The sequence below is a fragment of the Hakea prostrata genome, chromosome 11 (assembly GCF_041222555.1).
Source record: "Hakea prostrata isolate BN-2017 chromosome 11, UWA_Hpros_2, whole genome shotgun sequence".
Lineage (NCBI taxonomy): Eukaryota > Viridiplantae > Streptophyta > Magnoliopsida > Proteales > Proteaceae > Hakea > Hakea prostrata.
In genome coordinates this window covers 23,496,691-23,513,068 of record NC_142610.1, presented here as the reverse complement: position 1 = coordinate 23,513,068, position 16,378 = coordinate 23,496,691, and the positions used below count along the sequence as shown (strand labels likewise).

General features: G+C 39.1%; 1 protein-coding gene across 1 annotated transcript in view; it reads left to right on the top strand.

Moving 5' to 3' along the window:
* Positions 1–8,158: 8,158 nt before the first annotated feature.
* Positions 8,159–16,378, top strand: part of LOC149001031 (uncharacterized) — a 51,308-nt gene continuing 43,088 nt past the window's right edge. Inside the window, 4 exon segments of the mRNA XM_089139250.1 lie at positions 8,159–8,592; positions 8,901–8,977; positions 12,678–14,735; positions 14,826–15,351. Of these exon segments, the coding sequence (XP_088995376.1) occupies positions 8,482–8,592; positions 8,901–8,977; positions 12,678–14,735; positions 14,826–15,351 (2,772 nt within the window). The 5' untranslated portion in view covers positions 8,159–8,481.

Sequence of the window (16,378 nt, the reverse complement as noted above, 5' to 3'; positions counted from 1 at the left end):
ATGTGCATGAAGATGAAGTGACAAAGGCACATAAAGTGAGGGTTGATAGGAATCTTGAGTGTCCTATAAGTTGCACAAAGGATTGTTACGCTGATGGGTATTGCTGCTGTAGGTGCGCTGCCTCCAGGATATCACCTTCTTTGGAGTTATGTCCACATTCTTTGGAGTTGCATTGATGAATATTCTTGTTGTAGGCCGCACCCTTATAACCATCACCTTCTTTGGTTTGAATAAGGGCCAATAATGGGTAGATGCGGATTTCAGATTATCTTAAATAAAATAAGAGGGATAATTATTATTTTTCTCCAAGGTCATTTGTATTAAAAGGTAAAAGGGTATTATAATCTAACACCATATATACCATGTAAGTGAACCATATACGGTACCATGTAATGATGTAAGTGAACCATAGTCACACAACCCTCAACATTAGCTGCATATAATACATGCAAACCTCACCGGAACCCTTTAGGATAACACAGTACAACAGCAAAAGAAGATCTGAAATAATCTGAAAACCGAAATCTTGGTCTTCCAAACGCACCCTAAGTACCTCCAACATCAACATTAGCCAAGTTGCATTTATATCTGAATTTGTCTACTTAGCTGCTAATTTCGCAGAAATGTGTATTAGTTTCCACGCAGTGAACTGAATATATGTCAGATTTCCTCTCACTTGCTGGTGAATCCACAATGAAAAAATCTTGCATTGAAGAAGCACCATGGTCGCAGCAGAGTCACATTCAATCCAAACCTCCTGAAACTGAAGTTTCTTTGCTCACTCCATTCCAAAGATGAGGGCTACCGCCTACCATTTCAGCTTCAAAGTTGGTCCTTAGACACAAATAAATATTAAAGGAGCCTAGAACCTTGGTATTTTCATCACGGAAAACACCTCCTCCACCAGCATGTCCTGGATTTCCCAACGAACATCTATCAATATTTAACTCAACCTATCGACCAAAGGGAGCAACCCAAAAAATTTCTTATGGGGGAGTAGCCTCTGCCACCTTCCCCACAATCCCTACTCTTCTAGCCTGAACCCACACCTCTGAATTCATTCTCCTTCCTTTTACTTTGTAGACATTCTGCCCAATATCAAAGAAAGCACTACGTACGACACCTGTTCCCTTGCACAAACTACCCCACCACATTTGTGTTTACTTTGGAGTTGCCAAAGTAAAAGCACATCAAAAAACATCCTAAAATCCAGGCACCACCAAGGTGAAGTCCTTCCTTTGCTGATGCCACCAAGAAATAGTCTCATGCAGAGAGGGTTTTGCTGCCTATGGAACACCGAAGTGAGAGGCAAATATTACCCAACATGATATAGCAAATGGGCAAGCAAATAGAATATGAAATACATCTTCCATCGACTTCAAACATAGGTCACATCTTGTAACATCCGTAACTAAAGCATTAGGGGTAGTCTTGGCATTTTGTATTGATATTCAAATAATTACGGTTAAAGGCGGAACTGATATGGGATTAACATACTAGAATTTATTTGTTAAATTCAATCATAAGTTGAAGATTAACTAAAAGATTAACAATCAACTTGAATAAAGAAAGAGGTCCAGGGTTCAATGTTTCATAACTGCATAAGTTATATTACCCATATCCAATATTGAGGGAATCAAATATTGAGAGAAACTAAGTATGGGAATACAAGAAAAACGTGAGAATTTAGGAGGAGATGAATGATGGAAACATGGAGTTTAAGGAGGAGAGAATATTGAGGAATATTGAGAGGAGAGAGAAATGGATGGTGAAAAAAAAACCTATTAGCACCTTGCTATTGGATAGGCTATTGATGCTCATGGTCCCATAGGAGACAATGCCAGAGGCATTGTTGAGATGGCTGGCATGAGCCAATGATGCTCTTGATGCTGCAGGGAACACACTGCTGCTATAGGGAAGCTTGAATACTTATTCCGCTTGTATTTATACCACTTTCTCTTTGCTGTGGAGTTGCTTGTTTTTGCTCCATTCTTGACCACACATGGTGGCCTCATCTTCAAGCTCTCTTAACGGGATGATGTGGCTAACACCAAAATAGTTGGCTTGAGATCTCCGGCCACCTATTTATCTGTAGATCTGCAGCTCTAGTTTCCAATTCCCTTCACTAGCATTGCACTGCTCAATCTTCCCTAGCTTTTTCTCTCCGAATATGAAACATCTATTCTGATTTCTGTAATTTTTCTGGGGACGTGTTCCCCGGTTTCTGAGTGTAATGTTGGTCTTTTTCCACAGTGCAGGAGTAGTTCCCCGCACTCACCTCTCCTAGGATTATCAAGTACCTAAATCATATGTAACCTCATAAGCTGGAGAAGATGGTGAACATTTGCAAAAGCTGCTTCCTTGCCTGCTTATGATCTTTTGCCACAATGTTGTGTTTGCTTGTTTAATGAATTTGGGTAAATTATCCAGCTATGGTAGAGATCAGATATCCATGAGAAATGAGTCAAAGAAGAGAGAGAACATCAAAACTGTTGAGGTATATATTCGAATCATACTCAAATATGGTTTAGTTATTTGAATTATACCCAACATATATTCTAGTATGAGCCATTGGATTAGTTACGATCCAACGGTATAATGGGCATTTGTGGAATGGTCCAACTAACTGTAGAACCTGGTGGTGTTCTACAAATTAAATAATCATGGTTTAATGCTTTAAGCAGCCTTGTGTTTAAACCCTAAAACCTAACAACTTTAAAGCATTAAAAGTTTTCCTCAACTTGATCATACGAGAAGTGATCGAAGATTTTGTTTGTTAGGTATTATTAATCTTCAAATTTCTTTTTGGGTGTAAACCAACTGTAAGGCATGTTATTAGTCTTTCTTCTTTTTAATTAAAATAACCATTATTTTTCTGAGTTTGAGGAATGACTTAATCAAAGAAATTTTAAAGTGTTCTATTGCTTTACTATGGATAAACGAAAAGAAGAGTTAAACAATGGATCAAATTGAATGTGAAAGAACTAGAAATAAATTGGGAATTTGAAAATAGTCATTAATTCTCCTTTTTTTTTTTTTTTGGGTGGGGTGGGGATGGAGGTGGTTGGGGGGATCATGCTTTATAGGATTTGAACTCTTCACATTAGGTTTTTTTTGAATTGAGGTTCATTTGGGCTAATTTGTGCGCACCTCGATTATGTATATCCTTTTAAAAGCTTTTATATAATTAACATAGCCACTTCGCCCCTTTCCCCAAGGGGATTCGAACTCAAGACATCAGGTTTTGGAAACCCATCTTAAAAAGCTTGGATTTGGATTAGGGGGCCCGAATACAAATCCAACCCCTTAAGTTTATTGTGCAAACACTCCCTAATCAACTTCTAATTCTTTTTTGTACCCTCCAGCTTATGGTCATGAATTTCTTCCTTTAGTCCTATTTGGAACTCCATATTTTTCTAACCCAATGCCAGCTAGGTAGACATGTGCCCGTGGGGATTTTTATGAGTTCGGATCCTCTACCCCAATGGGTAAATGATTGTGCTCCCCTCACCCCCTCTTTACTATATATTTAGGAGGGATCTTTTTCTAACACCAGTGCCAGGTAGACATGTGTTTGTGGGGATTTTTATGAGTCCGGATCCTCTACCTTGATTAGTAAAGAATTGTGCTCCCCTCACCCCTCTCCACTATATATTTAAGAGGGTTTGCAATTTCACTCACACCTCACAACTTAACCCAAGGCTAGTGACATGGGTTCAGTCAAGCTTGCCATTTTACTCGTCTTCTTGCTCTATGCTCATGGTCTATCTACCTATCTATTTTATAATTTTGTTTCACAAATGATGAACTAATCTATTTTATAATTATATTTCACAAATGATGAACTGATGGGATGTATGTATGTATTGTTTGTTGATAGGTCTATTCTCAAATGTGGATGGAACAGATCGAGTACCAGCAGGTCTACCATTCTCAAATATGCATGGAGATGGAGGAGTGATGAAGAAGGGGACTGAAGGGATACAAGATTGTCATGAAGGGTGTGAACTTGTCTGTGGTGGTTGGACCGGTTGGACATGCATTTGTATATGCTAAGAAGGGAGAGTTTCTCCTTGTAATTTTCCCTTAAAGCTATTTAGTAAATAGGTTGAAAATGCTCATTTCTCTTTTTTTAGCTTGTTTTTTTGAGAATCATGCTTTATAATTAGGTTTTGGAGAATCATACTATAGGATTTGAACCCATGAGATCAGGTTTTGGAGATTTTCTTGTTGGATTTGGATTATGGGGGCTCAAATACAAATCCACCCCTTAAGTTAACAATGCAAACGCTCCTCCCTAATCAACTTTTGATTCTTTTTAACCTTGAGAGGTTGCTTAGTTGGTAAGATTAGCGCCTCGGGGCTAGGGGCAAAGCCCTGCCTTATATTTGTATTTAAATTATATATAGAAAGCTACCCCACTAAGAATGTAGTCAAATGCGCATAAGCTGGCCTAGGCAAACCCTCATTTCCAAAAACGCAAAAAGGAAAGAACTTATAATTATTTTTAGTGCCTAGATTATTATCATGAATTTCTTCATCTCAAGTTCTATTTGGAAGTTTGACTTTTTCTAATACTTATGCCAAGCAAACACGTGAACATTTTTATGAGTCTGGATCCTCTACCCTATTGAGTAAAGAGTTGTGCTCCCCTTACTCCTTTCCACCACATATTTAAGAGAGACCCCACCTTTGAACATATAGAACTCACTTTATCAATGATTAGAGGCAGACCCCCTCTTAAATGTATGGTGAAAAAGTGTAAAATGAGCACAATCCTTTTGCCTGATCTTTTTTTTCCTTCTTCTTGATAGTGGGTAGAGGATGAGGCCATAAATGATTGTGTCACTAACCAATCAAAAATAAATTCCTATACTAATCTAGATAGCAGAAAGTACGAGGTCGAACTATGAGGAACTAAAAGGCTAAGTTACTAAGATTGAATTCAACAAAACTAAATTTAAATTAAATCTATTAATTAATGCAAAAACTTTAACTATGAATACATGAAGATCTTTGGGATTGCGAATCCCCAATGCTTTTTACTAATCAATATAACTCTACACTTCAAAGCAAATTAAGGATGGTCTTCCTAAGTATGCCCTATTTTCCCAAGACTATATCGTCTTTCGCCAAAGCTTGGCATGCTTAGTTTGTTGAGCTATAGAACATCTTTGGCCAAACTCAAACACAATCAACTAGAAGATATAGAACAATCAAATTAATGAAATAAACATGTTTCATCTACATCCCAAAGAAAAGGAACTAGCTACTCATTATCACAAAGTTCATACGACAAATAAAGATGAAACATAGAGAGAGAGAGAGAGAGAGAGAGAGAGAGAGAGAGAGAGAGAGAGAGAGAGAGAGAGAGAGAGAGGATGTGGTCTTCTTCTTGAGCAATGAGAGATGAGAGCCAAGATCCATGTTTTATGGGCCTCAAACTTGACTTGTCTAAGGCCTATGATAGAGTTGAGTGGAGCTCTCTTCAGAAAATTTTGCAATGTTTAGGCTTTAACTCAAAATGTTGTGACCTGATAAATATTCTGATCTCATCGGCCACTTTTTCAATCAAAATCAATGGGTCTCCATTTTCTTGGTTCACTAGCAATAGAGGACTTCGACAAGGGTGTCTTCTAAGTCCATACTTTTCCTCCTTGTCATGGAGGTCTTATCCATATTACTCTCCAGTTTTAGAAGTGTCAATGCCTTTCAAGGCTTAAGGATTGCTAGGAATGCTCCTGAGATCTCTCATCTATTTTTTGCTGATGATACCTTTTTGTTTTGTAGAGCCAATGTGAGGATGGATGTGTGTTTCAAGTTATTCTTGATCTATTTTCTAACATTACAGGACATGTTATTATCTTGGAGAAAAGTGAAATTTTCTTTAGCAAGAATGTGAATCAACATACTAAAGATAAACTTGTTGGTATTTTGGGAGTTAAATAGTCTGGAAAAAAGGCTCTCTATCTTGGTACTAACCTCTTTCCCTCTAGATCTAGAATCAAAGATTTGCAGCCTCTCTTAACCAAAATGCAGAGAAAACGAGTGGCTAGAAAGCTTGCTCTTTGTCTTATGTTGGAAGACACATTATTGTGCAATCTGTGCTAGTGGCTCTGCCTATCTATCATATGCAATACTCTCTTTTTCCTAAGGAAGTTTGTAGAAAAATGGATTCATTGTGTCACAAATTTTGGCTTAGGCACACTGGTTCAGGTAAACACCTCACACTTACAGCTTGGAATAAGTGTTGTATGCATGCCTAAAGAAAATGGGGGGTTAGGTTTCAAAAAGCTTGAGGTAGTGAACCGTGCTTTGCTTCTAAAACAAGGATGGAGACTAATTAAGGACCCAAAGTCTATGTGGGCCAAATGCCTTAAAGCCAAATACTTTCCAAAGGCTTCTATCTTTGATCCCAAAATTTCTCAAAAAAAGGGATCAATTGTTTGGAACAGGTTGAGGAAAGTCATTCCAGCTCTTGCAGGTTTGGTGTTTAGGAGAGTAGGGAATGACCAATCTACTTTTTTTTGGTTTGACCCTTGGATGGAATCAACTCAAAACCATACCATCGGTGAGTTCAACTCCCATTTCCAGCAAAGGGCTGTTAACTTATCTAAAGTGATTCAATAGCAAACCTTTTTTACGGATGAAATCAGGGCTTTTTTTTCTCCTTAAGCTCAACTTGCCATCAAGGATATCTCCCTCAATTAGGGACTGTTGGGTATCAAAACTCTCTGTGAATGGCTGTTTCACTACTAAACTTGTTTACAATAGAATTATTAAAAAAAAAATGCTATTTTGTAGTAATTCCAATAAAGATTGGTGGTGTTTTTTTTTTTTTTTTTATGGAAATTACCAATTCACCCTAAATTTAAACTTTCTTCTGGTAGTGTTTGCATGCAGGAATTCCAATTAAGGCGATCATTGGTTGATGGATAACGATCCCATCTAATTGTCCTCTTTGTGCCAAATGTGAGGAGACGATTTGGCATGTGTTTATGGAATGCGAATGGAGTAGGAGGATATGGACGTCGGGATTGTTAGGTCTTCGAGTGGACCATATCCACCAAAATAATATGTTGCAACTTTGCCTTCATTTTCTTCATGCTAGATCGGATAAAACTATGCTTAAGTGGTTCTTCAATATGTGTACTCTAACATGTTATACTATTTGGTCTTTTCTTAATAGTGTTGTCTTTAATAGTATAACTCCAAATCCACTTAAAGCCATTGAGTTTATAAATAAATGGTCTTCTTATATGCAACTATACCCAATTAACACAGAAGAAGACGACATAGGAATCATTATGAATCTCCATCAAAAGTGTATTTGTAAGTCCCTTCTTGCCTATCAATATAGTAATAACTCAACTTTAATTTGTGCAGGGAACGTCGGTATGCGGAAAAAAAAAATTGGTTGGTTATGGGGATTGCTTGAGAAAGGCATGATAACACTTCTAAAATGGGGAAGTGCATTTTAGAAGTGTTGACGGTGTTGATACAACAAAGGCAACTCTAGAGGGCATGGCCCATGGATTGACCCTAATGTCCAAGAAAAAAAATAAAGATTCACACAATTGGGAACAATGCTAAGCAGTTGGATCACATATTCCCTCGTTCGATCGTAACTCAGTGGCACTCACAATACATTGTTCCAATTTTTACCATTTTGGACCTGCTAGAAGATGCACAAATCACACCTTTCCAGGACCACAACATCCAGCTGTGGCCAGAAACTCTTGCAGGGAAATGACCCAAATGTAAAGATTTAAGAACAAAAATCCTATAAGCCCAACAAAATTGTATTTGTAGTTCTATTGTTTAATTAATGTTTTAGTTTGATTCTTTCAACAAAAAAAAAATTATTGATTTGTCGGTTTGATATTGATTCTTATCCTCTCCACCCAGGTGGGCCGTCCTCCTATGCCCCCACCCTCACGAAGGGCCTGATACAATCCTGCCCTTGATACAACGGCACTACGGCAGGCCTAGATTGGAGGTTGGGGGTTGGAGAAGATGGGAGGACAAGACCTGCGCTCTTTCTCAAACCGGTTCAATTGAAATTCCAAATCCAACCCAAGGGGACCCAAACCGTCCCAACCCAAGATTTAAACTAAGGCAAAAACAATCCACGAGCCACAAAAACAAAAATATCGCTTATTACAGACGTCTCTTCTGCTCACTGCTCTGTGTCATCTCATTTCTCTGCTTCTAGCTTGCTTCCTCGCACACTCCTCACTCTATACTCCTATCTTCATCTTCAAAATGCAAGTCCTGTATTTTTCGTCGACCTGTTCTGACACTTCTCTATCCCCGCTGTAGCAGGCTACGCTTTCCAATACTGTAATCTTCTCTTCTGTTCGTCGCGTTAACCATCAATTTTTTCACGTATATAAAGCTTCTGTTAATTAGTTTCTAGGATTCGTATTTGGTCGATCAGCCCTTAAAGGCGGCGTTTTTGGATTTATTTTTTCAGCCGCCATGGCTACCGGGCGTAGACGGGAAGCGAACAAGACCAAAGCGAAGAATCAGTTGAGCTTAGGTGATCTCGTCCTCGCTAAGGTTAAAGGATTCCCTGCTTGGCCTGCCAAGGTGTGTTGTTTTATTTTTCTGTCATGAAATAGAAAAAAAAAATTTTCTTTTTGGTTTGTGGGTTTTGGTAATTCTGACTGGGATTCCACCCCCCCCCCCAATGAGAATGATTGGGTTTTCAATGCTAGTACATCGAGTAACTGTGGTTTTGTTAATGGATTATATTTGCTGAAAAATTTTGAATCCTTCTTTGTATGGTTTGGATGGTTTGGGGTATATTGTTTTGTGCAGGTACAGTTCGTTATTATTGTTAAGTGTACCATTATCATTGCTTATATCTTGTCTTTTTTGGTTGGTGGGTTCTGCAGATTAGCTGTCCTGAGGATTGGGAACGAATTCCTGATCCAAGGAAATACTTTGTGCAGTTTTTTGGAACTGAAGAAATGTAAGCATCTGATTGTACCTTTTATGTGCTTGTCTTGGTACATTTAAATTGTTTTCTCATTTCTAACATGAACTTTTTTCATTTTAAAATTGGCCATGATTGAGTTTTTGGTTATTACGTATGAACTTGTTTGGTAGGAGAAATTCTAGTTTCAGTTAGATGGTTTACCAATTACATCCCTTTATTAACGAATGGTAGTTATCTTGAGATAAGAAAATAACATTCTTTTCATCAACTATAGACCTCTTGAGATAGCTAAATCACCTATGGATATTTCTTGGATCTGTTGTGTAAATTCTTGGGAGAAGGTTGAACTTTTTAAGAAAAAGTCCAGAAGGATGATGAGGCTGCTGTTTTGTTAATGGTTCATGTACTGGTAAATGGCTGGTTAGGTTGGTTTACTTCTTGAGTTGAACTATCACTGGAAGGGAGCTATCTTGTGAAAGGACTAAAAAAGATTCTTAGGCAGGAATAGGCCAAAGAGTGTAAGAATAACATTCATAGCTACTAAAAAACTACATAAGAAGAAGATACACTAAAGGGGTCCATCCAACTCGTGCTCAATAATTGTAGCATTAGAGTTGGAGGATCCTATGTCAATGAACTATGGAGACCTAACAGCTTTCCTAGATCTCTATGGTTGGCCTTATGTCACCCAAAACAAACTCAGACTGATCAGTTTGATACCCTATATTAGGAAACCTATTGTAAAATTTAGAAGACAGTTATTTATGCCACCTTTTTTTCTTTGAGTGTGTCCCTTACTTGCATGAATAACCTAACTTGTAAAACATGTTAGAACTGAACTATGAAGAGATCAAAGGTGGCAAGATTAGGAGGCTCATTCATCATTAGGTTTCCATGAAATCTGTCCCAGTTTCTAGAAAGCAACTTATTTTTTGTGATGCTTTTGATTCCCAATTCTCGACAGAACTGCTCATTTGTGCTTTTGTCTCTATGAGCTGTGATGTAACCAGAAGGACCCCCCCTAAGAGAAGCCCTAAGAGCCTAAAGAAAGGAAAGGACAGCTGCCAAAACCTTGTGGCTTTACAAGAAGGCCGAACCATATGGGGGCAATTTGGCCATTCTGCCACCCCCTTTTTGAGTTCCAATTGGTCTGTTGAGATGCAGCACAATTTTAGGAGTCCAAATCTACTTTTACTTTGTTATATTTGAGTCCTTGTTTGTTAAGATATGAAAGAGTCCTAGTCTAGCTAGGAGTCCTACTTAGAGAAGGATTTATTTTGTTAGGTCCAGATTATTTGTAGGATCTGAGATCTACTTTTGTTTTTGAGTTTGGATTTGTCTTTGCCAAGTTTCTGAAGAGTCCTAGTTAAGGTAGAGTCCCAATTAGAGAGGAATTCCCTTAGTTGCAATCCACTTACAAGGAGTCTAGATATACTCTTGTTTTGTGATTTGGGTCATTCTAGGTTGACGTATGGTAGAATCCTTGTTGAAATGAGAGTCCTTAGTCCAATTAGAGTCCTAGTTGGGATCACCTTCTAAGTTTGAGTTCTAGTGTGGGTTCATCTAGCTTGTAAAAAGATAGTTTGGATGATTAATAAAATTTGAGTGAATAAGATAAGAATTAGAGTGTGGGCTGCCAAGGGAAGAAGCCTGTGGCAGCCTAGTTGTGGCCGAGTGTTTGTGTGAATTGCCTTTTTCAAGTTCTACATCAAGTAAGCAAAGCACCCCACCCTTCCCCCACTCTTTCCTCCAATCACACCTAGCCTGCTCTCCATCCTTGCAGCAACCCCTCTTTCTCCCCCTAAACCCTAGTTCTAAAATCTCTCTATCCCCTTCCCCAAACCCTATCCCCCTTAGGAAACCTCACCTCCTCCCATCCCCTAGTTTTTGCTCCTAACCTTAGGTGGGGCCTAACCATCCCCTTAAACCCTAGAACGTCTGAGTCCGTTCTTCCTCCCCTAACCATAATCTCCATATCCCTTTTTTATTTTTCTTTTTTCTGGAATGTTCGGACTATTCTGAAGACCTAAAATTCAAGGTCAGATCTACGGCAATCTAACTGTTAGATTTGTCTAACCTTAAGGAATTTCATTCCCCCAACCATGGTGACCTTCCCTCTCAATTTCCGCCCAATCGAACCAATGAAATCCTAGGCTAAACTATTAACTCCTTTGCTGACTAAATTTGCAAAACCCTAACCATAAGACTTCTGGATTTCAAGCTTGAAGCCCAGAACAGCAAGGTTTGAGTTTGTGTTTCAATAAATCCTAGCCAAACAGAAAGGTTCGAGTTTATGTTCTAATAAACCCTGGCCAAACCCTTACCCTTCCCAAAACCCTAAATCATTCAAAACAGTCCCTACACCATAACTGCAGGGTTTGAAGAACCCTAATTTTGCTGCTGATTCGGTTGAATTGATCCTGAAGACTGGCCCTCAGTTTGGGGGTTACATCAAACTGTGTGTGATCTAACACCATTTAGTCTTTGACATAGGTTTTATCTTTGGGAAGGCCCTGGCTTTGTGTTTTGGTGGGATTTCATCACCTACCAGAACTGAGTTCCTTCAAGGGGATGGTCAACATTCTGCTAAATATTCAGGTCATTTGAAGCCCATAAAGTGGAGTGCTTATTAAAGCATGGTTGTACATGTTTGATTCATTAGAATGAAAGCAAATACCTTACCTGGTAGTTTGGCTTTGGACCTAGGTTGCTTGCACAGAGTATGGTTTGTTGTATCCTTGCCCTTCTATAATCTGTTCATTACATAATTTAGGCATTTAATGCACAGGGTATCCTATTTCAGGGAGTAGTTGAGGAAAGTAGGAGTTAAAGCTCTGAGGTCAAGGGGCTGTTGGGGGAATTAGGAGATCTCACTTGGGTTGATGACTAGGGTTAGGATGCTGCAGATTTCCTCCAAATATCAGTTTAATCTGATGATGGTTTTAGGTGGTCTGGTTAGGGTAAGTTTTCCAAGGGGAAAAAAGGGCACAAAGATTCCTATACTGTTAACTTAAGTTGGATCCAAAAGAAAACCAAATTAGACCAATATGACCCCTGGTTCGATTGAAATAAAAAATGCTTAAAATAAAACTAACTGTAAGCTTTTTTCAAAGGCAGCTTTGGAGCCCTGCTCTGGATCCTTAGAGGAGGCCTATTACCACTTAGACCTATGGGATTAGAGGCTCATAACCGTTATATGTGAAAATAAGCCTAAATTGGACCTTGATCTACATTAACTAGTCAAGGATTGGGTCGGGCCTTTTTTTTTAATGGAGGAGTCAAATTTTGAATTTTTCATGTAAGCTTGTGAGGGGGCAAGCACTGGACATGAATTTTGGATTAATGCCCCCCCCCCCCCCCACACACACACACACATATATGCTGAAGATATTCGTCATGTGTTTAACTGAGCCTGAAGGAGTCGATGTTTAATCCGATTTACACCTTGATATCAGTTTGGCTAGAAGTTGAGCCAAGACAGGGTGGGTAGATGGATTTAGTTTAATCCAGAAATATATGTTGTAAGACGATCCTGTGATTGGAGCTCCATCTCAAATCCTGCTGCCTCATTCAGAATGTATGACATGCTAAAAGTGATGACTGCATATTATTATTGACTGAACAGTTATGCTTTCTCGCAGACCATTTGATTGTATATTTTGTTACCTTTTCTTCTTGAAAGAACTTTACTGCTTTTGGCTCTTTAATTTGCATCTTTGTGTTTTCTGTGCAGTGCTTTTGTTGCCCCTGCTGATATTCAGGTATTCACAAGTGAAGCCAAGAATAAATTATCTGCGAAGTGTCAAGGGAAGACAGTCAAAGATTTTGCTCATGCCATGAAAGAGATCTGTGAGGCTTTTGAAGAGTTGCAGCAGAAGAATTTGGGTGCTTGTAAAGATGACACTGATAAGGCAGTACCTGGTTCCATATCTCCAACAGGTGTTAGAGAGGCTGGAGGGGAAGTTGAAAGTCAGACTGAGGCAGTTGAAATGAGGGAAATCACAAGTAATGAGAACTCGGGCGATGCAGGACATGGGTTGGAGTATTGTTCAAATAGACAGGGTGGGACTGACAAAATGAGTATTAAGCCTGATGTCTGTTGTAACACAGAGCAAAGATCATCTCCTGTTGTATCTGTTAAGAAGAATGATAAAATATCAAATAATGGCACATGTTTTCCAAACAGAGAGATTCGAAGTATATCTAAGATGGAGTATCCTTCTCCACTCAAAGAAGTCTCTGGTGATAAGAATGGAGATATTGATGCTGGAGGAGGTTCCTCTTGTGGCCCCGTTGTTGGTGAAAGTGATGGTTCCCCCCCTTTAGTGGTGTCTGTTTCTGGGAAGTACTCTGGTGGAGGACAAAAGGTGAAGAAGATGGAGGCTCACATAGAAAACAAAATAACAATTTCAAGGCCCAGAAAGCATGGGGATTCAGACCTAGAAGGTGATGTTGATCTTCAAGTCTCTGGATCACATCTGCAAGATGGAGTACAAAACGGAATTGTTCCATGTGACAGCGTAAAAGATTCACATGGTGATTTGAGATCAGATTTGGGTGTCAACTATGGAAAGAAAGCTAAAGGAGTGTCAAAAGCTAAACAGCATGTCAGGGCGCCATGTGATGTACATGGCGAGGATGCATTAGGAAATACAAAGGAGCAGGTGATGGATATGCAGTTATTTTCTGGAGACCGTAAGAAGAGGACTCAACATACTGAATTTAAGGTAACAAATGAATATTCACTTCCTGCCAAAAGATCAAAGCGAGGTGGTGCTGGTGAGGATACAACCTGCAAATCAGTTAGTAAAAGCAGTAGTGATTTGCCTGGTCTGCCTGCTGTTGACAGCAAAGGTAATAAATCTATGCAGGGTAAAAATTCATCTTCACATGTTAAGGTTGAAAGCCATCTGGCATCTAGAACTGAAACACTTGGTGTTGGAACCAACCTGCCAGGTGAGGTAGCTGTTTTCCCCCTAACAAAGCGCCGTCGTCAGGCAATAGGTGCAATGTCTGATTGTGCCACAGTTACTGCTGGGGATAAACTAGAGAATAGGTCTGGCATCCCTAAAAATGATGGCTCCATCTCAGACAGTTATAGATCTCCTAAACAAATCAATTCAAAGCCGAGGACAGTTCATCGATTTAGTGATGATGATATCCAAGAAGAGCTCAAAACTTCCGTACATGGTGAATCAAGCAGCTTGTTGAAGGATGTGCCTTCCTGGTTGTCAGATTCTGTTCAGAACACTGATACGCATCATGAAGGCCTCAATAATGCTCAACCGAGTGGTGAAGATGGTACACATAAAGATTTGGTACCTACTGCCCCAAAGGATAGCCCTTCTGAGTATGGAATATGCTATGTGAAGCTTCTTGACAAGCAATTTGAAGAGAAGAGGTTGAGAAAGCCGATGACGGCGAATTTTTCGCATAGCCCTCGTAAATTGGAACCACAAAAATCATCTGCGAAGGAGGTTAAGCCAACCTTGTCCTTGCCTAAGGAACCCCTCGGGTTGATCACTGCTGCAAACTGGGTGGAGCATAAATTCATCAAACCCCAGACTAAAGCAAATGGTAAAATTTCAAGAAAGCCCCAGGTTGGATCTGCTAAAGCTTTAGGTATGGGTTCTGATGGCTTAAGCCATCTTTCTAATCGAGGAACAACCCAAAAGAGCAGGAAAGCCTTATCTGCAGAAAAGTCAAAGAAGAATTTAGAAACTAATTCAAAGATAAATGTTTCTGTTAATGCAGAATGCTCAACAGTGAATGATTCTCACCTTGAGGAGCGGTAGGCATCACCTTTTCTGACTATACCCATAATTTTACTTGGCGTTTGTATTTTGTTGTTTTGATTGTATGTTTCTTTATTCAATTCCAGATCAAATGTGGCTGGTGATGATAATGCCACTGGTGCATTACTACATCTTAAAATTTTGGATTCTAGCTTGTCAATGAAACATCTTATTGCTGCTGCACAAGCAAAAAGAAAATTAGCTCATGAGCAATCTCTTTCTAGTGGTAATCCTATGGCAACATTTATTTCCACTGCTACTGTGGTTAATGGGAGAAGCCCCAGTCCTGCAGTACAGCCCTTAATGTTTGGTGTTGGCCATGCTATGCATCAAGATACAATGGGATTTTATGCTCTGACATCCCTTACTTCTCCATCTGCTTATGCTCGTCAAGTTGTGTCACAACATCAATCAGAGTTTGACAATATTGAAGAAGGAAGGGTTAGTACAGGACAGAGGGCACTTGGGGGTTCACTAAGTGGTGGTACAGAGGCAGCTGTTGCACGAGATGCTTTTGAAGGAATGATAGAGACACTGTCAAGGACAAAGGAAAGTATTGGACGAGCAACTCATCTTGCCATTGATTGTGCAAAGTATGGAATCGCCAATGAGGTTGGTGGCACTTTGTTGTATATTGCTAACTCTTGTTTTCCTTTCATTGAATTTTTTATTTTTTTCCCCTCTATTTTATGTGGTGATTACCTTCTTAGATATCTTTGAAAGTTCTCATACTGACCTAGGTTTATCAAATCCTTGTTGTAGACTTGGGTTTATCCATAGACTTGATTAATTATCTTACCCATATTTGTCATCATACATGCAATCATACCAGATTAAAGCATCTGATATAACATATCTTGGTTAATGCAACTTTGGGTTTCCAAAAGCCCAAGGGCCTGCTTGGAATTTTTTTTTTTTGGGGGGGGGGGGTTGTTTTCATGAGATCCTTCCTGTAGGTGACGGTGTAGTGTTAGTTTGAAAGAATAGTGACTAAGTGCCAGTTCACCAGAATCTTTGATGAGCTTGCAGATATGAATGGGTCAAAATTGGGTAATTGTCAAAACTAGGGTTTCCATTGGACCAATTGGGAAATTAGGGTTGAGATGGTTGGATGGATCTCTGAAGGTTTTGACAATTTCCACTATTAATTTGGTTCCTCTTGTTTGCAGATGATTTGGAATGTAAAAGATGAACTTCTTGATTTAGGCCCTCCTTGTTGGAGTTTCTTGGGTACTAATTTTGGAGATTATACTAGGAGATGGTTGGGATGTTGTTACTTGTTAGATGGATACTTGTTGATTTGTCAAGAAATTTGGGAGTAGGGATTAATACCAAGTTAGAATTAGGGAGAGAGACTTTGGAATCAAAAGGTTTTAAACTAAATAGAATGAAGACGGAATAACTAGTGTGCAACTTTTTTCGTGACCGGATGGATGATGAGGTGGTGAAACCTGATGAGATTCCACAAAGCGATTTTTTAGGTACCTTGGCTCAATCAATAAGTGAAGAAGGTGATATAGAGGATTATGTTTCCCAAAGAACAAAAATACGGCAGATGAAGTGAAGAGGTGCATCCAGGGTCTTGTGTAATCAACATATTCCTTCAAAGCTCAAACAAAAGTTTTATAGGAGTGTCTCT